Raw genomic sequence first — 15,645 nt, forward strand, 5'->3', positions numbered from 1 at the left:
GAAGTCCACATAAATGACATCAGCAGCCTTCCCTTGACCACTGATATACTCCCTCTACTATAGAAGGCCACTGGGTTGGTCGGGCAAGATGTGTCCTTGTTGGAGCTGTGCTGGCTGTCCCAAATCACCTCCCAGTCCTCCACGTGCCTTAGCACACTCATAGGAGGATCTGTTCTGTGATCTTCACAAGCACAGAGGTCAGGGTGACAGGGTCTCCTTTTCTCCCATTTTAAAAATGGGTGCAATTCTTGCCTTTTGCCATCACCAAGAGCTTCACCTGATTGCTATAGCTTTTCAAATATCATGGAGAGTAATTTGAAAATTACATCCGTCAATTCCCTCAAGACTGGGATGCACCTAATCAGGTCCATAGACTTATTTATATTCAGGTTCCGCAGGTAAGGAAAAAAACCTGATATCTCTGTTTTTCTACTGAGTTTACTGAGTTCTTATAGTTCTTACAGTGTTCCACTTCTACCAGCAGAAGGCAAGTTAAACACTTAATTATAATTAAGTGCAGAAACGAAGGGAGGTATTTGCTTTATAGTAAAATACAGTGCTCTGACATGTACCTTCTCCTGCACATCTGGACTGCAGTCTGTGATGTGGCAGCATATTTCCTAGCATACATAAGCCATGTTTTCCTGCCACAGTGAAGCATGTGTTCTGCTGGCACTCAGGAGCTGGAATTGTGATGCTCAAAATATGATGGCCTTTGCAAGACAGCAGCTGTGAACCTCCTTCTCCACAGTTTTAACATCAAAAATGGTCTTTAGGAATCCCATGCCCCTGAGACCTTTAAAAAAGTCCAAATCAATAAAAACCTAGTGATGAAGAACTAGGCTACAGAGCACTTAGGCAAACTGGACACAGACAAGTCCATGAGGACCACATAGGAAACATCCACAAGTGCTTAGCATAGCTGTGGAAGCTGGGTTGTTGCCTTCTTAATTATCTTTAAAAGGTCATGGCAATTGGTGAAGGTTCCTAATCATATGGGGAAAAAAATGTCACTCCTATCTCTAAGAAAGTCAAGCAGGAGCATACAGCTCCTGTAAGGAGTTACAGCCTTACATCAAAGCCTGGAGCAAATCCTCTTGAAGCCATTTCCAGACATGAAGGACAGGGAAATGACTGGTTGTAGTCAATGTGGATTTCTGAATGGGAACTCATTCCTTGGAGTGCTAATAGCTTTCTATGACAACTTGAAAGGCTTAATGAATCAGGGCAGGACAGTGTATATCTCAACTTTAGCAAGACTTTTGTTAGCGTCTCTCACAACGTGGAACAGACTATTGGAACAGACCAGCTAAATGGGCATGGAAAACTGACTGAATTGCAATGCTCAAAGGATTGTGATGAGCAGCACAAAGTCCAGCTGGTGGCCAGTCACTACTGTTGTACTACTGGCACAGGGACTGGGTCAGTACTCATTAACGTCTTCATTAATTACCTGGATGATAGGACATGGTGCACCCTCAACTAATTTGCAGGAGAAGAAGACTGGGAGGAATGGTTGATGCCCTAGAGAGTTTCCTGATATTCAGAGAGACAAGGAAAAGCTGCAGAAATGGGCCAACAGGACCTCACTGTGTTCAGGAAAGGGAATGCAGTCCTGCAGCTTGGAAGGAACAATCTGGGAGGTGCCCAGCAGGAATGCAGATTGCAAAAAAGGCCATGGGGCTCCTGGTGGACACCCGGAACATGAACACCTGGTGGAACATGAGCCCGCAATGTGCCCCTGCAGCAAAGGTAGCCAATGGACTCTTGGGCTGCATTAGGTACAGCATGGCCAGCAGGTTGAGGGAAGGGATCCTTTGCTCTGCTCAGAACTTGTGAGACACACCTGGAGTGCTGAGCCCAGCTCTGGGCTCCCCAGTATGAGAGAGACATGGAATTTTTGCGATGGTCCAGTAAAATGTTACAAAGGTAGTTAAGAGACTGGAGGATACAAGGGGAGGCTGTCATACAAGGGGAGGCTGAGGTTCCTGAGGCCACTCAGCCTGGGGAAAAATGGTTCAGGGGAATCTCAACCGTGTGCTTGAATAACTGATGAGGTGTAAGTAAAGAAAAGGTAGCCAGATTCTTCTCAGTGGTGCCTAGTTACAGGAGGAGAGGCAGTGGACACAAGTTGAGACACATGAAATTCCATTTAATCATAAGAGCAGCATTTTACTGTGAGGGTGACTGCACACTAGCACAGGCTGCCTAGAGAATCTGTGAAGTGTCCATCTCTGGATATATTCAGTCTGATGTGGCACAGTCCTTCTCTAGCTGCTCCTGCTCTGGGGCAAGATGGACTATGGGGACTGGGTGATCTCCAGAGGTTCCTTCCAGCTTCAGTGATACAGTGGCTCAGTATGTCTGGATGTAGAGAAACACTTTGTTCAAGGTGCCTAGCTAGTAGAAAAACCACCAATTCAAAGGAACAAAAATGATAATATGGAAGGAAAACAGCAGACTATTTGGCTTGGTTTTGGCTTGGTACTGGAAATGGAGACACATTTGCAAAATAAAAAGGAAGTATTTTAAAAACAATTCTTGTAAAAAACCCTGAGTTTGAACAACACACCTCATTGGAATTTAACAGCCTCAAAACATGTTACTGTTGTGGTTTTTATTCCCAAAACCAACATGATTGTTTCCTTTAAGATGAGTAGCCTAGCACTCAGGAAATTGACAGTAGACTCATTAGTTTATTCCATTTTACAAAAAAGAAAGTAATAATGTTTCCATCTTTTGTAAATAAATTTCATTATAAATTGAATTATAAACCAAATGGGGATATTTATATTCTCTGCACTGACATTTTTTCATTTATAAGGAACATGATGTGATTAAAAATAGTAATGGCAAAAGAAAGAAAGTACTTGATACTCAATGCTTGTACCAGCTTCTGTGTCACTGAAATTCAGGCCTTTAGCATGAATCCTTTTTGATTCTGTTGAGAAGCCCTGTTTATTTCGTCTCACCTAAAAAATCAAGAAGGCTAATAGGCAACTAATTAAATATTAAATCTCTATTCATTCTGCCACACGTCAGTGACTGCTGAATAACAGCAAAGGTGGTGGGAGGGAAGAGAATGCAAATAGCTGTTTAATGAAAGCTATCTGTTCAAGCCAGAACAGATATTGCTAAAATATTTGGTAAAGGCAAGGCAGACACTTCCAGATCAGGTGCAGGAAGAGCTGCTTGTGGACTGGAGTCAATGTGAAAATTTCCCTTGCAGGGAATTTCAGTGGCAAACATTTGCCTACAGAGTGGAGTAAATGTGGAGAGATAAAATTTTAAGTTCTGGATGAAGGGAGAAGGGAGAGAGGAGTGGTTGCAGTGCTAAAGTGTATTCTGCACTGGTACTGTGGGTAAGAAAAAGCCCTCGTTCAAGTCTTCTGTCAATCTCTAAATGCAAGGATGTAGCTCTGTGTGTTTATATAACAACTTCCAATGAAACTAGGTTAAATAAATTACTGTTGATAATGCTTCTCTTTTGATCAAAATTTACATGAACAGTTTGGGAAAACTCACTTTCTGCTTGTTTTCAGCCACATCTGTACCAGATTGTACGGAGGCTGAGGGATCTGTACTTTTGTTTCAATGTGTATTGCAACATTTTTATTGCATTCCACAGGTCCTCCAGTAAACGTTACTTGCAATATTTTTATCAACAGTTTTGGATCAGTCACAGAAACCACAATGGTAAGTGCTATGATGTCATTGGCAAGAGAACAACAATACTTAATATATGTCATGAACAAAACCTGTCAATTTTTCTATTTATTGTTCAACTTGCAGGTCCTCCTGTAAATGTTACCTGCAACATATTTATCAACAGCTTTGGTTCAATAGCAGAAACTACAATGGTGAGTGGGACTGATCATTGAAGCCATCTTGTGAAGAAGTGGGATGTGATGTAGAATAGAGATGCTCAGGATGCGGGGACATTTACTAAGTTATGAAGCTACTAAAAACCTACAAAAAACCTGAGTAAAAATTGCATTAAATAAAATAACATAAAATAAATATAAAATAACTATATATATAAAAAATAAACTCCCCTATCAAGTCTAAACACACCTACAGAGGGACTGCACCAGCCTGTAGTGCCTGTGATGGCAGCAAGCACAGGTGTGTGCAAACCTGCTTCCTCAGGTTTCATTAGCTCTGAAGAGGCAGAGGAAGGGCTGGAGCTCAGCTGTGGGTTTCCCTGCCAAGTGCACCATATTTGGTTGTGCTTTACACCACATGCTGAATCACCTGCTGCTGCAGAAAACGGTCTCGTTTAACTGAGACAGATCTCTGTGAATGCAGCCACTTCAGTCACAGAAGGAAGTGTAAAACTTGAGTCAAATGACTAGAACACGTGGGTATAAGACTTAAGTATTTTGAGGTTAAATTAGTACTAGGAAATGATGGGATTCCATCTGTCTGAAATTTGTATTTTGACTAATGCAAAGAACAAAATAAAAGTCAGATTTTCATTTAAAAAATTGCAAAATATAGAATAAACTAAATCAAGCTAAGAAAAAATTAAAATTAAAATTTTCATCTAACTTTTTAAAAAAATATTTTAGTCTAGAAGTGTCAGTCTATTATTTTTTTCATTATTTGCTAAGAAAAAAAAAAGCCAAAAGTTTTCTGATTCCATTTAAAAAGATGCTGAGTTTCTTTAATCTTTTTCAAAAGTGAATATAAAAGATTTGGTTTTTATTCAAGCCTATGTACTCCTGACTATGTGGGTTAATCCACGGAGATATTTTTGACAAATTTATCATAATAATGTCATAAACCCATAATAATTATTAGGTGCTCATATCTATGGTACTTTTGAAGAAATTGCAGTGTAGTTTCACAGCTCTGTTTTCCAGAGATTCCTACACAGCATCCAGGTTTTTCTGGAATTGCTGAAGCCAGAGGCAATAAAGGTGGTTGGCTTCTTGCACGACTGAGAACTTGGTAATTAGTAATGAACTTGCTGCCCACTTGAAGTAAACCAAAAGAGCAGCTTTTGTGTAAGATGGAATAGATACTACCTTGCAGGCCTTGTATTATGAAGGAAGAGAAGGTCTTTAGCCTTACTTATGTATTTTGTTTAATATTAATTTAGATTCAATTGTAACTCATACCATCATTTTAGTAAGTGATGATTAAAGAATGTGGGAACACAAATCTTCTGCTCCTAAACAATTTTATTTAAAAACCCACCCTGTTATTTAATGTTTTCTAGAGATAAAAGGCAAGTTATTGCTAGGCTGGGTTGCTTTCTTTAACAGTGTGGGAAAGACTTTGCTATAAATGACAAGCTGTATCATACACAGCTATAAATCAGATAAGTTAATGCTTTAGACTATGTATCTGTAATATTTAAAAAAAACACCTTAAAAGAAAACTAAAATAAATTTAAAAATGATAGGGAAATAAACATATCAGGGTGTAACATAATAATCAACAGACTTAATTTTCATTATTTTTGGAAAACAGTAATTGTTTTCCTGTGTTTTAAGGATTCTGAGAAGATCGCTGTGAGTGTAGCATTTTTACCCAGTCATGTCTGTTGATCCTAGTGTGCAGAGACACCAGCATAGCATTAAGTGGTAAAAGCCCTGCACGTCACTAGCTTTACAAGATGGCATTCAATGAAAATATTTGCACGACCCAATGCTGATTGCATTAATTAGACTCCTTCATTGCTTTGATTAAATCCCCTCATTGCATTTTACCTTCTATCAAATATGTTAATGTGTACCTTTCCAATGTTCATTAACACATTTTGCTGAAAACAGCCAAACATTCAAGTAGATGAAAACAAAGACTATTGGCTTTCTTATTTTGCTTTGTTCATTCTATCTGCTGAAAGTGTGGAAAGATTCTCTAAGATGCTGTTCACTTATTTGATATTGATTTTCTTAATGTTGTCTCTTCTTTAATGACTATTGTGACTAGTTTTAGGAGTCTGCTCTGAGAGGCAGACATCAATTGCTGTTCCAACTATTTTGCCTTTCTGAAACAGATATAATTGTGTGGTAAAATTGTTGGCATCCCTTGTGATAAATAACAAGTTTGTTTGACTCCTAGGAATCATTTTTCCCTATAAAATGTTCTTGATGGTTTTGACATAAAACTAAATGATTCATTTAAAAGCCTGGATTGCAAATTCAATAGAGACACTCCTGTCTCAGAGGAGAGGAATGCTTAGTGAAACCACATGCATACACTGAAGGGACATTATCAGAATATAACTTGGACCATCTACAGCAGTTCTTTGGGAACTTGGAAGATGAAAACTCGCTCAGGGAAGCTTTCAGGAGGAGAACTTAACATGGCAAATGGGACATTACAGTCCCAGACCTACTAATTTCAGTAACATCAGGAGTAGTTTCTGTCCTCTGATTAAGACACACGGTACAGGATAAAATTCCTCCCTATGTGAAAGGCCAGCACAACTCTAACATGCAGCACACTCTTCTAAAAATGAAAACCTTACATTAAGAAATAAACCTGTGATTTTATGCTGATTCAGATGGATGAATTCCATACACTCTTTGCAAGTTTTATTCCCAAAGATCTAAAGAAACAAAATGCAGATGTAACTGTCTTTCTGCTCTATGATGCACTTATGGGACAGTATCCCAATAGATTATTTTTCCTGCAAAAGAAATGTTTTTCTTCCTTATTGAATTATATATATTATACCAAAATGAAAAGGGTAAAAAAAGGCCAGAGTCAAGATTATATAGTTGAAATTTTTCTTTGATTTGTCTTTAATTTAAGCCCTAACTTGCAAAGAAGGAGGAAAAGTTTTTTCTGAAAAACTTCACTGAATATAGCAGTTATGAGAGTAAATTCTGTATCTATTTTTGGAAGTATTTACACATGCAGTATTCAGCAGAAAATTCACTGTACAGCATGACTGCCGTTGAGTATCACAGATGAGTAATCTACATCAGCCTGGGCAGCATCCCAAAGAATTCAGATGTTCAGTGTTCCTAATGACCAGGATTTTTTCAGCTATCAGCTGTAGGAGAAGTTAAGAGTGGTTTGTACATTGACAAGCTAATTGTAAATTACAGAAATTAATAACTGTGAGGATATTCTTATTGTTGCTGTGCCCTATAATCAATGACACTGTGCAGCAGGTTCTCTGTTAGGGTAAATGATCCAAACTCCAGTTGTATTTTGAGTACTTCTGTTAGGAGAAAAAATTGCCATTTCTTAATTTTAAAAGCATTGCTGCGGCTGGCTGTATGATACTATCTCCCATTTAGGGGGAGAAAACCCTGTAATTACAAATAAGCTTATTAGATCCTGATAAATTCACATGTATACTTTTAACTAAATAAAAGGCTGCCATTGAACTATTGGGGACACACTGCATGCTTATACCCATGGGTAGCCAAGTGCTTTTTCTGTTGCATGGACTTGGAATAGGTCATCGAACCACTGCTTTTCAGTGAAATCTTTAGTATTTAGAGAAAGAGTAGTCTTTTTGGCAAACCCCTGCTATTCATGGAAGGCCAGCAAAGTCTGCTGTTTGTTTCAGACTCCCAGCTCAACTCCTGGGCAATCGCTGCTGTTGGAGGGGAAGCTGGGGGGAAAGCTCAGACCTAACACAAATGCTGGTTTCAGAGACAGAAAGTAACACTGGGCAGGGCAGGGTCTCCCCTGCACTCTTCCCGCCACAGCAGTGCCTGGGATCCAGGGCTTTGCTCTGTGAATCTGGATTTAGATTTGCTGAAAAATTATATTTATCTACGTTCCTATAAGCAGACTAAGTATATCTGTGGATCAAGTCCCTAAATCTTCAGATAGAGCTACTAAATCTAATCAGATTAATATTCTTCCAGTGTGTTTGTACTGCTGCGAGCTTATGGCTTGAGAACAGAGGAACACTGTTTATCTGAGTTGCCTTGAGCTATTGCTGACACTGGCAGCGCATCTGACGTTGAATCTTCAGGTCCACACTCCTTGTTCAGAGTGGTGGTGCTGTCAGAAGGAATTTGCAGAGTAGGTGTGTTTGTGGTTGTGTAGGATAGGAGTGCTTTACTACAGCACACCCACTCCTACCCTCAGGACCTCACCAAATACACACTGTAGTGTGCCTCAACTCCATGTTGTTCTACTATTCTCAAGAGAACTTTCCTTCAAAACATACTTGCAGTGGTAGCTCAGGAAAAATAAATTCAAAATTCTGCACATGATTAGGTCTGGCTGTGTAAACACACATCCCTCTCTACTGCTCATACAGCAAGCATAGGAGGAAAAAGCAATGCTGCTCTTGTGATGTGCATGTTATATTAACATTTTTATTTCTCATTAAAGTATCTACACATATATATGCAAAGCCTATCAAATGTAAACAAAGGTTTCAGTTCTGTTTTGCTTCTAACAATAAAGCTTGCAGAGAAAAAGCATTTCTAAGTTTACTGGTGTGATGACTGATAAATTTTTGAAGGGACATGTTGAAAAATATAGGGTAATCTTATTGTCACTATTTATGATTTTGGTATAATATATATTATTCTATGCAATCTCTTCTATGAATAAAGATTTTCCAGACTGTTTTTTATTATCTAAATCACCAAGCACTGAAGTTCATCAAAGCAATTTTTTAGATACTTTTATATAATTTACTGATCTGACTGATTTATAATTTCTATGTCATGGGGAAAAAAAATCCCTCTGTTTTCCAAAGACTTCATTATATATCATATCACAGTGAAGAATTAAAGCCAGTCTCACAACTAGTTGTAGCAATTTTATTCTATCAGTAGTTGCTTCTGCCTTCTTTTCTGCAGAATTCAAATCAGTGCATTCCTGGATTTATTGCTAAAGCTGTCCCATATAAACTCTAAGACTTATATACACTTAAAGATAAATATAAGTTTAAAGACACATTATAAACATAAGAAACTCTCAGTTTCTAAGACCGAGAAATAAGGGATAGTATGATTATGGATGGTGTTTCCTCACAAGATGTGATGACATTTTATAAGCTCAGAACTGCAAGTAGCTATTTGATATTTAAATGTCTGAGACAAGAACATCATAAAAAGTACAATGACTTGTCAAAAACAGATACAGGCTTTTGTAAGTATCTTTAAAAAATGCTATTCTTGAGACCTCTCTCAGGTCTGTCCTGCTTTGATTAGTCAACATTCCTGTTTGGAATCACATCTACCCAAGATCAAAATGAAAATGAAAACAAAAAAAAGAAAAGTTATTTACCTACTGAGATTGTAACGCATCTTCCCATTGGGTTCAAAATCTGCATCAGTTTGGATGTCAGAAATGTTCTGTCAGGGCAGCAGCACACCTTGCTACCACCCCATGGAGCAAAGGGGGTGAAAACTGAATGGAGGGGCTCATTCAGAGTCTGAATATTGGGCAAGCTGCTTTCTACAGCTCTGATCACAGGGAGAATATTTATCTACGTTTCAAGGGTGATAACTCCTTTTCTATGCAGTTCAGGTACCTGACTAAAGCTCAGCCAGCTCATACATTTTCCAAGTCAAAAGCACAGTGTTGCCATTTTAATGTGCAGTTGAAAATCCTCAATGTTAATGCTTTGTAGTATCAGCACAATTATTTGATAAAGCATTCCCTCAGATAATATAATCAATACAAATATTATTAAATATTTTTCTTTTAGAGGAAGAGTAGACAGTATTTCTAAGAGAGTCTTCACAAATTAAAAATTACAATTTCAGAGAGATGAAGATCTTATTTGCTGACTTTGGAAACCTGGGATTAGGAGAGTAAACATTTGTTTCTTTCTACTCCCTTCACAGAGTTTAGGAACTGAAATCTCTTTTTGCACTCCCCTTTAATAACCGGTTCTTGACACAATGTTAATGTTGGTTCTAAATGAACCTCTAAGTAATTGCTGCCTCTCCCCGTTGTGATTAGCAGACCACCAAGCAGAAGAATACAATCGAGCCAATTTTAACAGGATCCAGACAGGGACGTGTAAATGAAGGAACATACACAGAATCATGCAATAAATAGGAACAGGAAACTAGTAGCAAATAAGAAGTGGTGATTTAATTTCTTCTATACAATTTTGGCTTCACAGGAATTAAAAATTATTCATGAGTACATTAGACATAAATGACTTACATATTAGAAAAAATTTATTTAAATTGGTAATTTTGTAGCCTCTTTGATGACATTGTATATATTTAGCTGTAATGCTTTTTGAATTTACAAATACCTCTTAGGTAATCCACAACATTTGAAATAGGATTACATTTAATTGAGGAGATTGCAGTTAATATTTTTCTCATCACTGAAGGAATTTTGATTTGGAAAATGTCTCAGTTGTGTTTGTCTGGTTCAATGCAGCACTTTGACAACTTTATTTTCAAATGACAACTCTGATGTTCAAAGGATAACACAAATGTTTGCTGTAATGCTGGTACTGCAGTGTATCTAACAACTTAGAGCAAGCTAAAGTGGACTTCCAGTTTTGGTGGCTTAGTAACCTGTTTACATGGCATTTCTGTAGGACTACAGAGTGAACATTTTTTTGAGGCAGCAGTGGAATGACTCACGCCTGGCTTACAGTGAATATCCCGATGATTCCCTGGATTTGGATCCCTCTATGTTGGATTCTATTTGGAAGCCAGATTTATTCTTTGCCAATGAGAAGGGAGCAAATTTCCATGATGTCACAACAGACAACAAGTTGCTGAGGATTTCTAAAACTGGAAAGGTGTTATACAGTATCAGGTAAACCAGTTAATTTTATTTTTTTTCTCTTCATCCCTTTCTTTCCCTCTCTGTTTTCTGGATGCAATGTAGATGTTTAATTTTTTGTTGTTCCATGTGTACAGCTAAAATGAGATTTACTAATACCAGGGTGGAAGGAAAATTTGCCTATGTTTCTTTGCTAACATTTTACTTTTTGCAAAATAGTCTCTAAGTGGCACAGCGGTACTTCTTGGTCTTGTTGAAAACTTGAGGCTGTCGAGAACTTTAATGGCATGCCTCAGTAATTCCCATTAGCATTAGCTCAACTCACTCCTCTTGCAAAGAGGAAATCATCTCTTCAGTAGTCTGTGGGTTGCAATTTAAAAGTAAAGGGGAGTATTAATTTAAATGACTACTCAACACTTGAAGCAAAAACATGCTTGCAATGCAATAAATTTGACATGCAAGTCACTGGTTAATTGGATGTATCTAGTCACATAACAAAACCCACCTGGAACTATGGAAAGCATTTGGTTTTGGTACTAGGGGCACTGAAGTGTGTGTCATGTGACTTGCTTTGGCTGAATTAATAAACACTGACAAAATGTGATTTGATATGACCTGATGAAACAGGACATAAGCAGAAAAACAAAATTGCATTCCACAGGCATAAATAGCAGCAAACAACCTGCAGTATTCATTTGACATTCAGCTTACTGTGAGACATTAATTGCTTAATAGAGGTAGCCAAAGATGCAAAATACTCTATTATTGCTCTTAAGATTGTTTAAAAGGAAGCAATTACTAGAGTTTTTTCTTCCTGGGATGCTTCTTGATTTTTTCCTTTCTTGTATTATAGAAAGTAAACATGACAGTATTCGTTTAACAGATTGTCTAGTGAATTTGCTCATCTGTAAAGCAGATTAGTTTAGAAGGCAGTTATTTCTATTGTGGTTTTGACTGTGTTTTCAGTAAGGAATTACTATTGATCTAGGCTTGGGATAGCTGTGCTCTTTAGGATGTTAAATAAATAAATATTAGCATGGAACTTCATCCACTTACATAACTCTTGTGGAAATTCCTTGGTAAGAGCCCAGTAATATTTGGACAGATGAAGCAGGGTTACTGAGCAGGGTTTCAAATTGCTCTACCTGAAGGGTTTGTGAAAAATAATAGGATACAAGGATGGTACCAGCACTAGCAGAGTGATAAATATGCTGTCACTTACAAATATTTCCTGTTTCACCCTGAGAAGGAAATGAATGCATCTGTTTGTTTGAATGACATCAGACACCATCTTATTGGAGGAAACAGTGCAGTTGGGTGCTGCTCTGCATGCAGATGGATAGTTTTCCTGACATTTGCTCATGCAGCAAAAGTGATATTTTGAGCTGCCATATCACATTTGTAAAATTCCTACACCGAAATGCAAATTAATTTGAAGCAGAGTAAGCAGAATTCCAAGGGAGCACCGAGCAAAGCTCATCACTTCTCACTTGTATCACACAACAGTAACAGAGTAACCCAGCACATCCAACGTGGCAAAGAGTTTTTCAACGCTTTCTGGAGTATGCAAACTTGAAATCAGGAGCAGTTAGAAATACTTGTCTTTACTCTCTAAATACTGGGCTAGAGACTTGTATTCCATGTCAGCTGCTTGTAGTTGTGCTATGCAGAAACAATCAAGAATATTTTAGTGTTTGGTTTCAGTACATTGGGAATGTTCACTGCTGCACCAATAGCACTTTGCCTGTCATTGTGATATTTAACATTTAGCATTTAGTGTGCTTTGAATGTTTAAAGCACTTCACAAATGCCTCTGGGATGTAGCAGGTAGGCTGTTTTGTCATATTTTCAAATTTAATGAGATCAAGATCAAATTAATCTTGCATAAATACAAACTGTTCTTTGCATAAAGTGTGTTTAGATGTGCTCCTGGTAATCAATGGGCAAGAAGCAAGGTGTGTGTGTATTATGTGGCAGTGGCATCCCTCTTCCCAATGTACTGCATCAAAACCATGAAATGCACCAGGCAGGAGGCTGAACTGCCTTGTGCTGTTAAATGCTCTCAGAGGCCAAACCTGCCCTTTCTGAACAGAACTTGGAAAGTCACCCAAGACAACAGTTCAGGGTCCATACTTTACTAAAATGAGACATTTGGTGTAGGGTATGGGTGCTCAGAAAAATCATGAAAAGGTGAGGGAGGGTCTGGGCCATATATCACCTCCTGTGCAGTGCTCAGCTACAGGAATTGTCTCACCCTGTGGTAAGCATGAGGGTCTGCATTCTCCTCTTGTGTAGCTGGTCAAAGAAACAAGCCTAACACAGCACAGAAGAGGCATAATGTAGATTTCCACCAGAGTTTGCCTTATAATAGTCATAATTGCTCATACTTGCAGATTCCTACAACTATATTTAATTTCCTGGGAGTTGTTACAGAAAATATAAATTTGTTGATGCTTGATGTACCCACCTCTGAATCATAACTTTAGGAAGCCAACCCCATTTTTATATGTTTGCTGCATGGTCAGATGATTACCTTGGCACCTTTTTTGATCTCAGATAGCATGCCGTGTACAGCCTCAGGCTCTACAGCTGGGTAACTGCTCTGCACCTTTGGGTGCTGCAGGGAAAATGAGAGCCTAGGGGAGAGAACCCAGAACTGCTTAATACTGCAAATAGATGCTATTGCCTCTGGAGATGTAGCAACAGCTCTCTGAGGTACACGCATTTTGAGAAGTCTGCAATTACAGCAAAGTTATATTCAGCAAAGAACTTCACTTTAGTCAAGATCAATCTCAGTTCCACTCATATACAACAATTGAAAAACTGTTAAATAGCTATCTGTTATTTTAAAGCACTCTGTAGAGAGCAGTCAACAAGAAATGTTTGTAATAGCAGTGTTGAATAAATTAGTTTGTGTTTATGTTGAGTGCTGAAAAAGCAGTAAGAGTTCAAATCATAACCTACACAGTTTCACCCCCTAGACACTTGTGACTCATCTGCTTCCAATCCTTGACTTATTTCTGCATGGATTGGATTTTGGAGAGGGTTCTTCCCTTGGAAAGTGTTGCAGCACGGTGTGATGGTACCAAGAGTCCTGTTCCAGGCACTCACATTCTGTGTGACACCTGCATTTTGCATTGCACACCCCACTGCATGGACTTTATGTTCCAGGGACAAGGATCGTGTCTTCTCTGCTCCCTGAGGACATCTGGAAAATGCTAAATACACTCACAGAAGGCTTTATGTTCTCTCTGAGCCACCCATTTGTGCTACCTGATTCCCACAAACCCATTTCAGGCTGCCAGCCAGCTCAGAATACTAACATCTGCCTAAAAGCTTATTTTAGCAAAATGATGGAAAGTGGTTTTATTTAAAGTTTGTGCCTTTTTTTTCTGCAATAATTGCCTCCTTCTCTTTTTAATATTTTCAGTGCATCTCAGCCATATGAGATTGATCCAGAAGGAGATATAATTCAACTGTAATATTGATCCACAGCATTGAATCTAGAATATAGTGCTCAGGAAGATAAAAACATTGTAAATTTATTTTTTTTTAACTTGCTGCTCCAGAAAACACTCTCAGCTGAGCTTTGCTCTGAATATTGCCAGTATATTTAGCCAGACATAGTCTCAAAGCAGATTACTACATACTTTTTAAAAGGAGGAGATTTTAGAATGTGTTGCATGATTCTTTTAACAAGAGAAACACTTGAAATCTGTGCACAGGAGATCTGTGCAAATTCACAAATTACATTTCTTTCCCTATTTTTGCTATTCCTGTTCAAAGAGCAATTAATTACCTAGGAAAATTTTCCTCAAGTCTTTCAAAATACCTCTTTTTCTGTCTTTCTTTTTCTTCCCAGTGCCAGAACTGTTAGTTATGTAGACCATTAGATCCTTGCGGTTTCAACTATCGACCTAGTTTTAATTGCAAATGTTGCTGTGGCTGAGGGCCTGTTTGAAAGCACTTCTGTGCTGGGGGGCACTGCAAACAGAGAACGCTTGAGCTGTTGGATTGCTCTGTTTGTGTACCTGCTCTGGGAATGGTTACCAGCCCTCCATCCCACAACAAGTAGCTGACAGGGCAGTAGGAACATCCCACCAGTGGGAGCTGGCATCTCCCAAAGCCCTCACCTGCTTATGCAAGCCAAGAGAAGTCTCTGTGAAGCAGTACAAATATTTGCAATGCTGCCTCCCATGCCAGCTGCCTTGCTCAGGAGTTTCCAAAATCAGCTCTTCCTGGTGTGGCCAAGCACTGAGGGACAGAGCACTGAGCCAACTCCCTCCTGCACCCCTGTTGTCATATAGTTTAAAAGTTCTATTGCCATTACATTGTAAGTGTTCCATAGTGCTAGAGCTTTGTACCTCCTTGATGTTTCCTGTAGGCATCTCCTCCAGGCACTGACTCTTCCTTGTCCTCACAGCAGCAACTGACTCCAGTTCCCCTTGGCCACCATTCCACCCTTTTATAACACTCTCCTTATTGGCTACAGCTGTGGCCTGTTAGCATCAGGCCTGCTCCTAATCTTTACTAATTAACCCAGCTGCAACTCTTTAGGGGTAAGATTACATTCTATACTACCTTCATTTACCCATACTGTATCCCCCTACACACCCCCATGACCCAATACAGGCCTAGGTGTTAAGATCAGGAGTTATGACTGCCATGTCCATCATGTAAACCCTCAGAAGTAATCCGTGACACTTTTATAACCCAGTTTTTCTGAGAGAAACTTCTGTGTTTTGTAGTCTCCTCTGTACTTGTGTTCTTTGCCGTCTGGGAAAGAAAACAGGTTAAGGAAATTCATAGGTAGCACTGCTGATCCCCCTGCAAGAGACTGCTCATGGCAAAAAGTTCACTATCCTGCTGAAATATATTGCTTTTAAATAAGATGCAGCCTGGGATTTTTTGCATGGCTACTATAGAATACATTGTCATGTTGTAGTAAAGTCA

General features: G+C 38.7%; 1 protein-coding gene across 1 annotated transcript in view; it reads left to right on the forward strand.

The window, feature by feature from the left end:
- GLRA2 (glycine receptor alpha 2) overlaps window positions 1-15,645 on the forward strand; it is a 117,592-nt gene that overhangs the window by 19,010 nt on the left and 82,937 nt on the right. Inside the window, exons 3-4 of the mRNA XM_058825448.1 lie at window positions 3,629-3,696; window positions 10,502-10,725. Coding sequence (XP_058681431.1) covers window positions 3,629-3,696; window positions 10,502-10,725 — 292 coding nt within the window. The remainder of the gene's footprint in view (window positions 1-3,628; window positions 3,697-10,501; window positions 10,726-15,645) is intronic.

Source organism: Ammospiza caudacuta, chromosome 2, assembly GCF_027887145.1.
Source record: "Ammospiza caudacuta isolate bAmmCau1 chromosome 2, bAmmCau1.pri, whole genome shotgun sequence".
NCBI lineage: Eukaryota > Metazoa > Chordata > Aves > Passeriformes > Passerellidae > Ammospiza > Ammospiza caudacuta.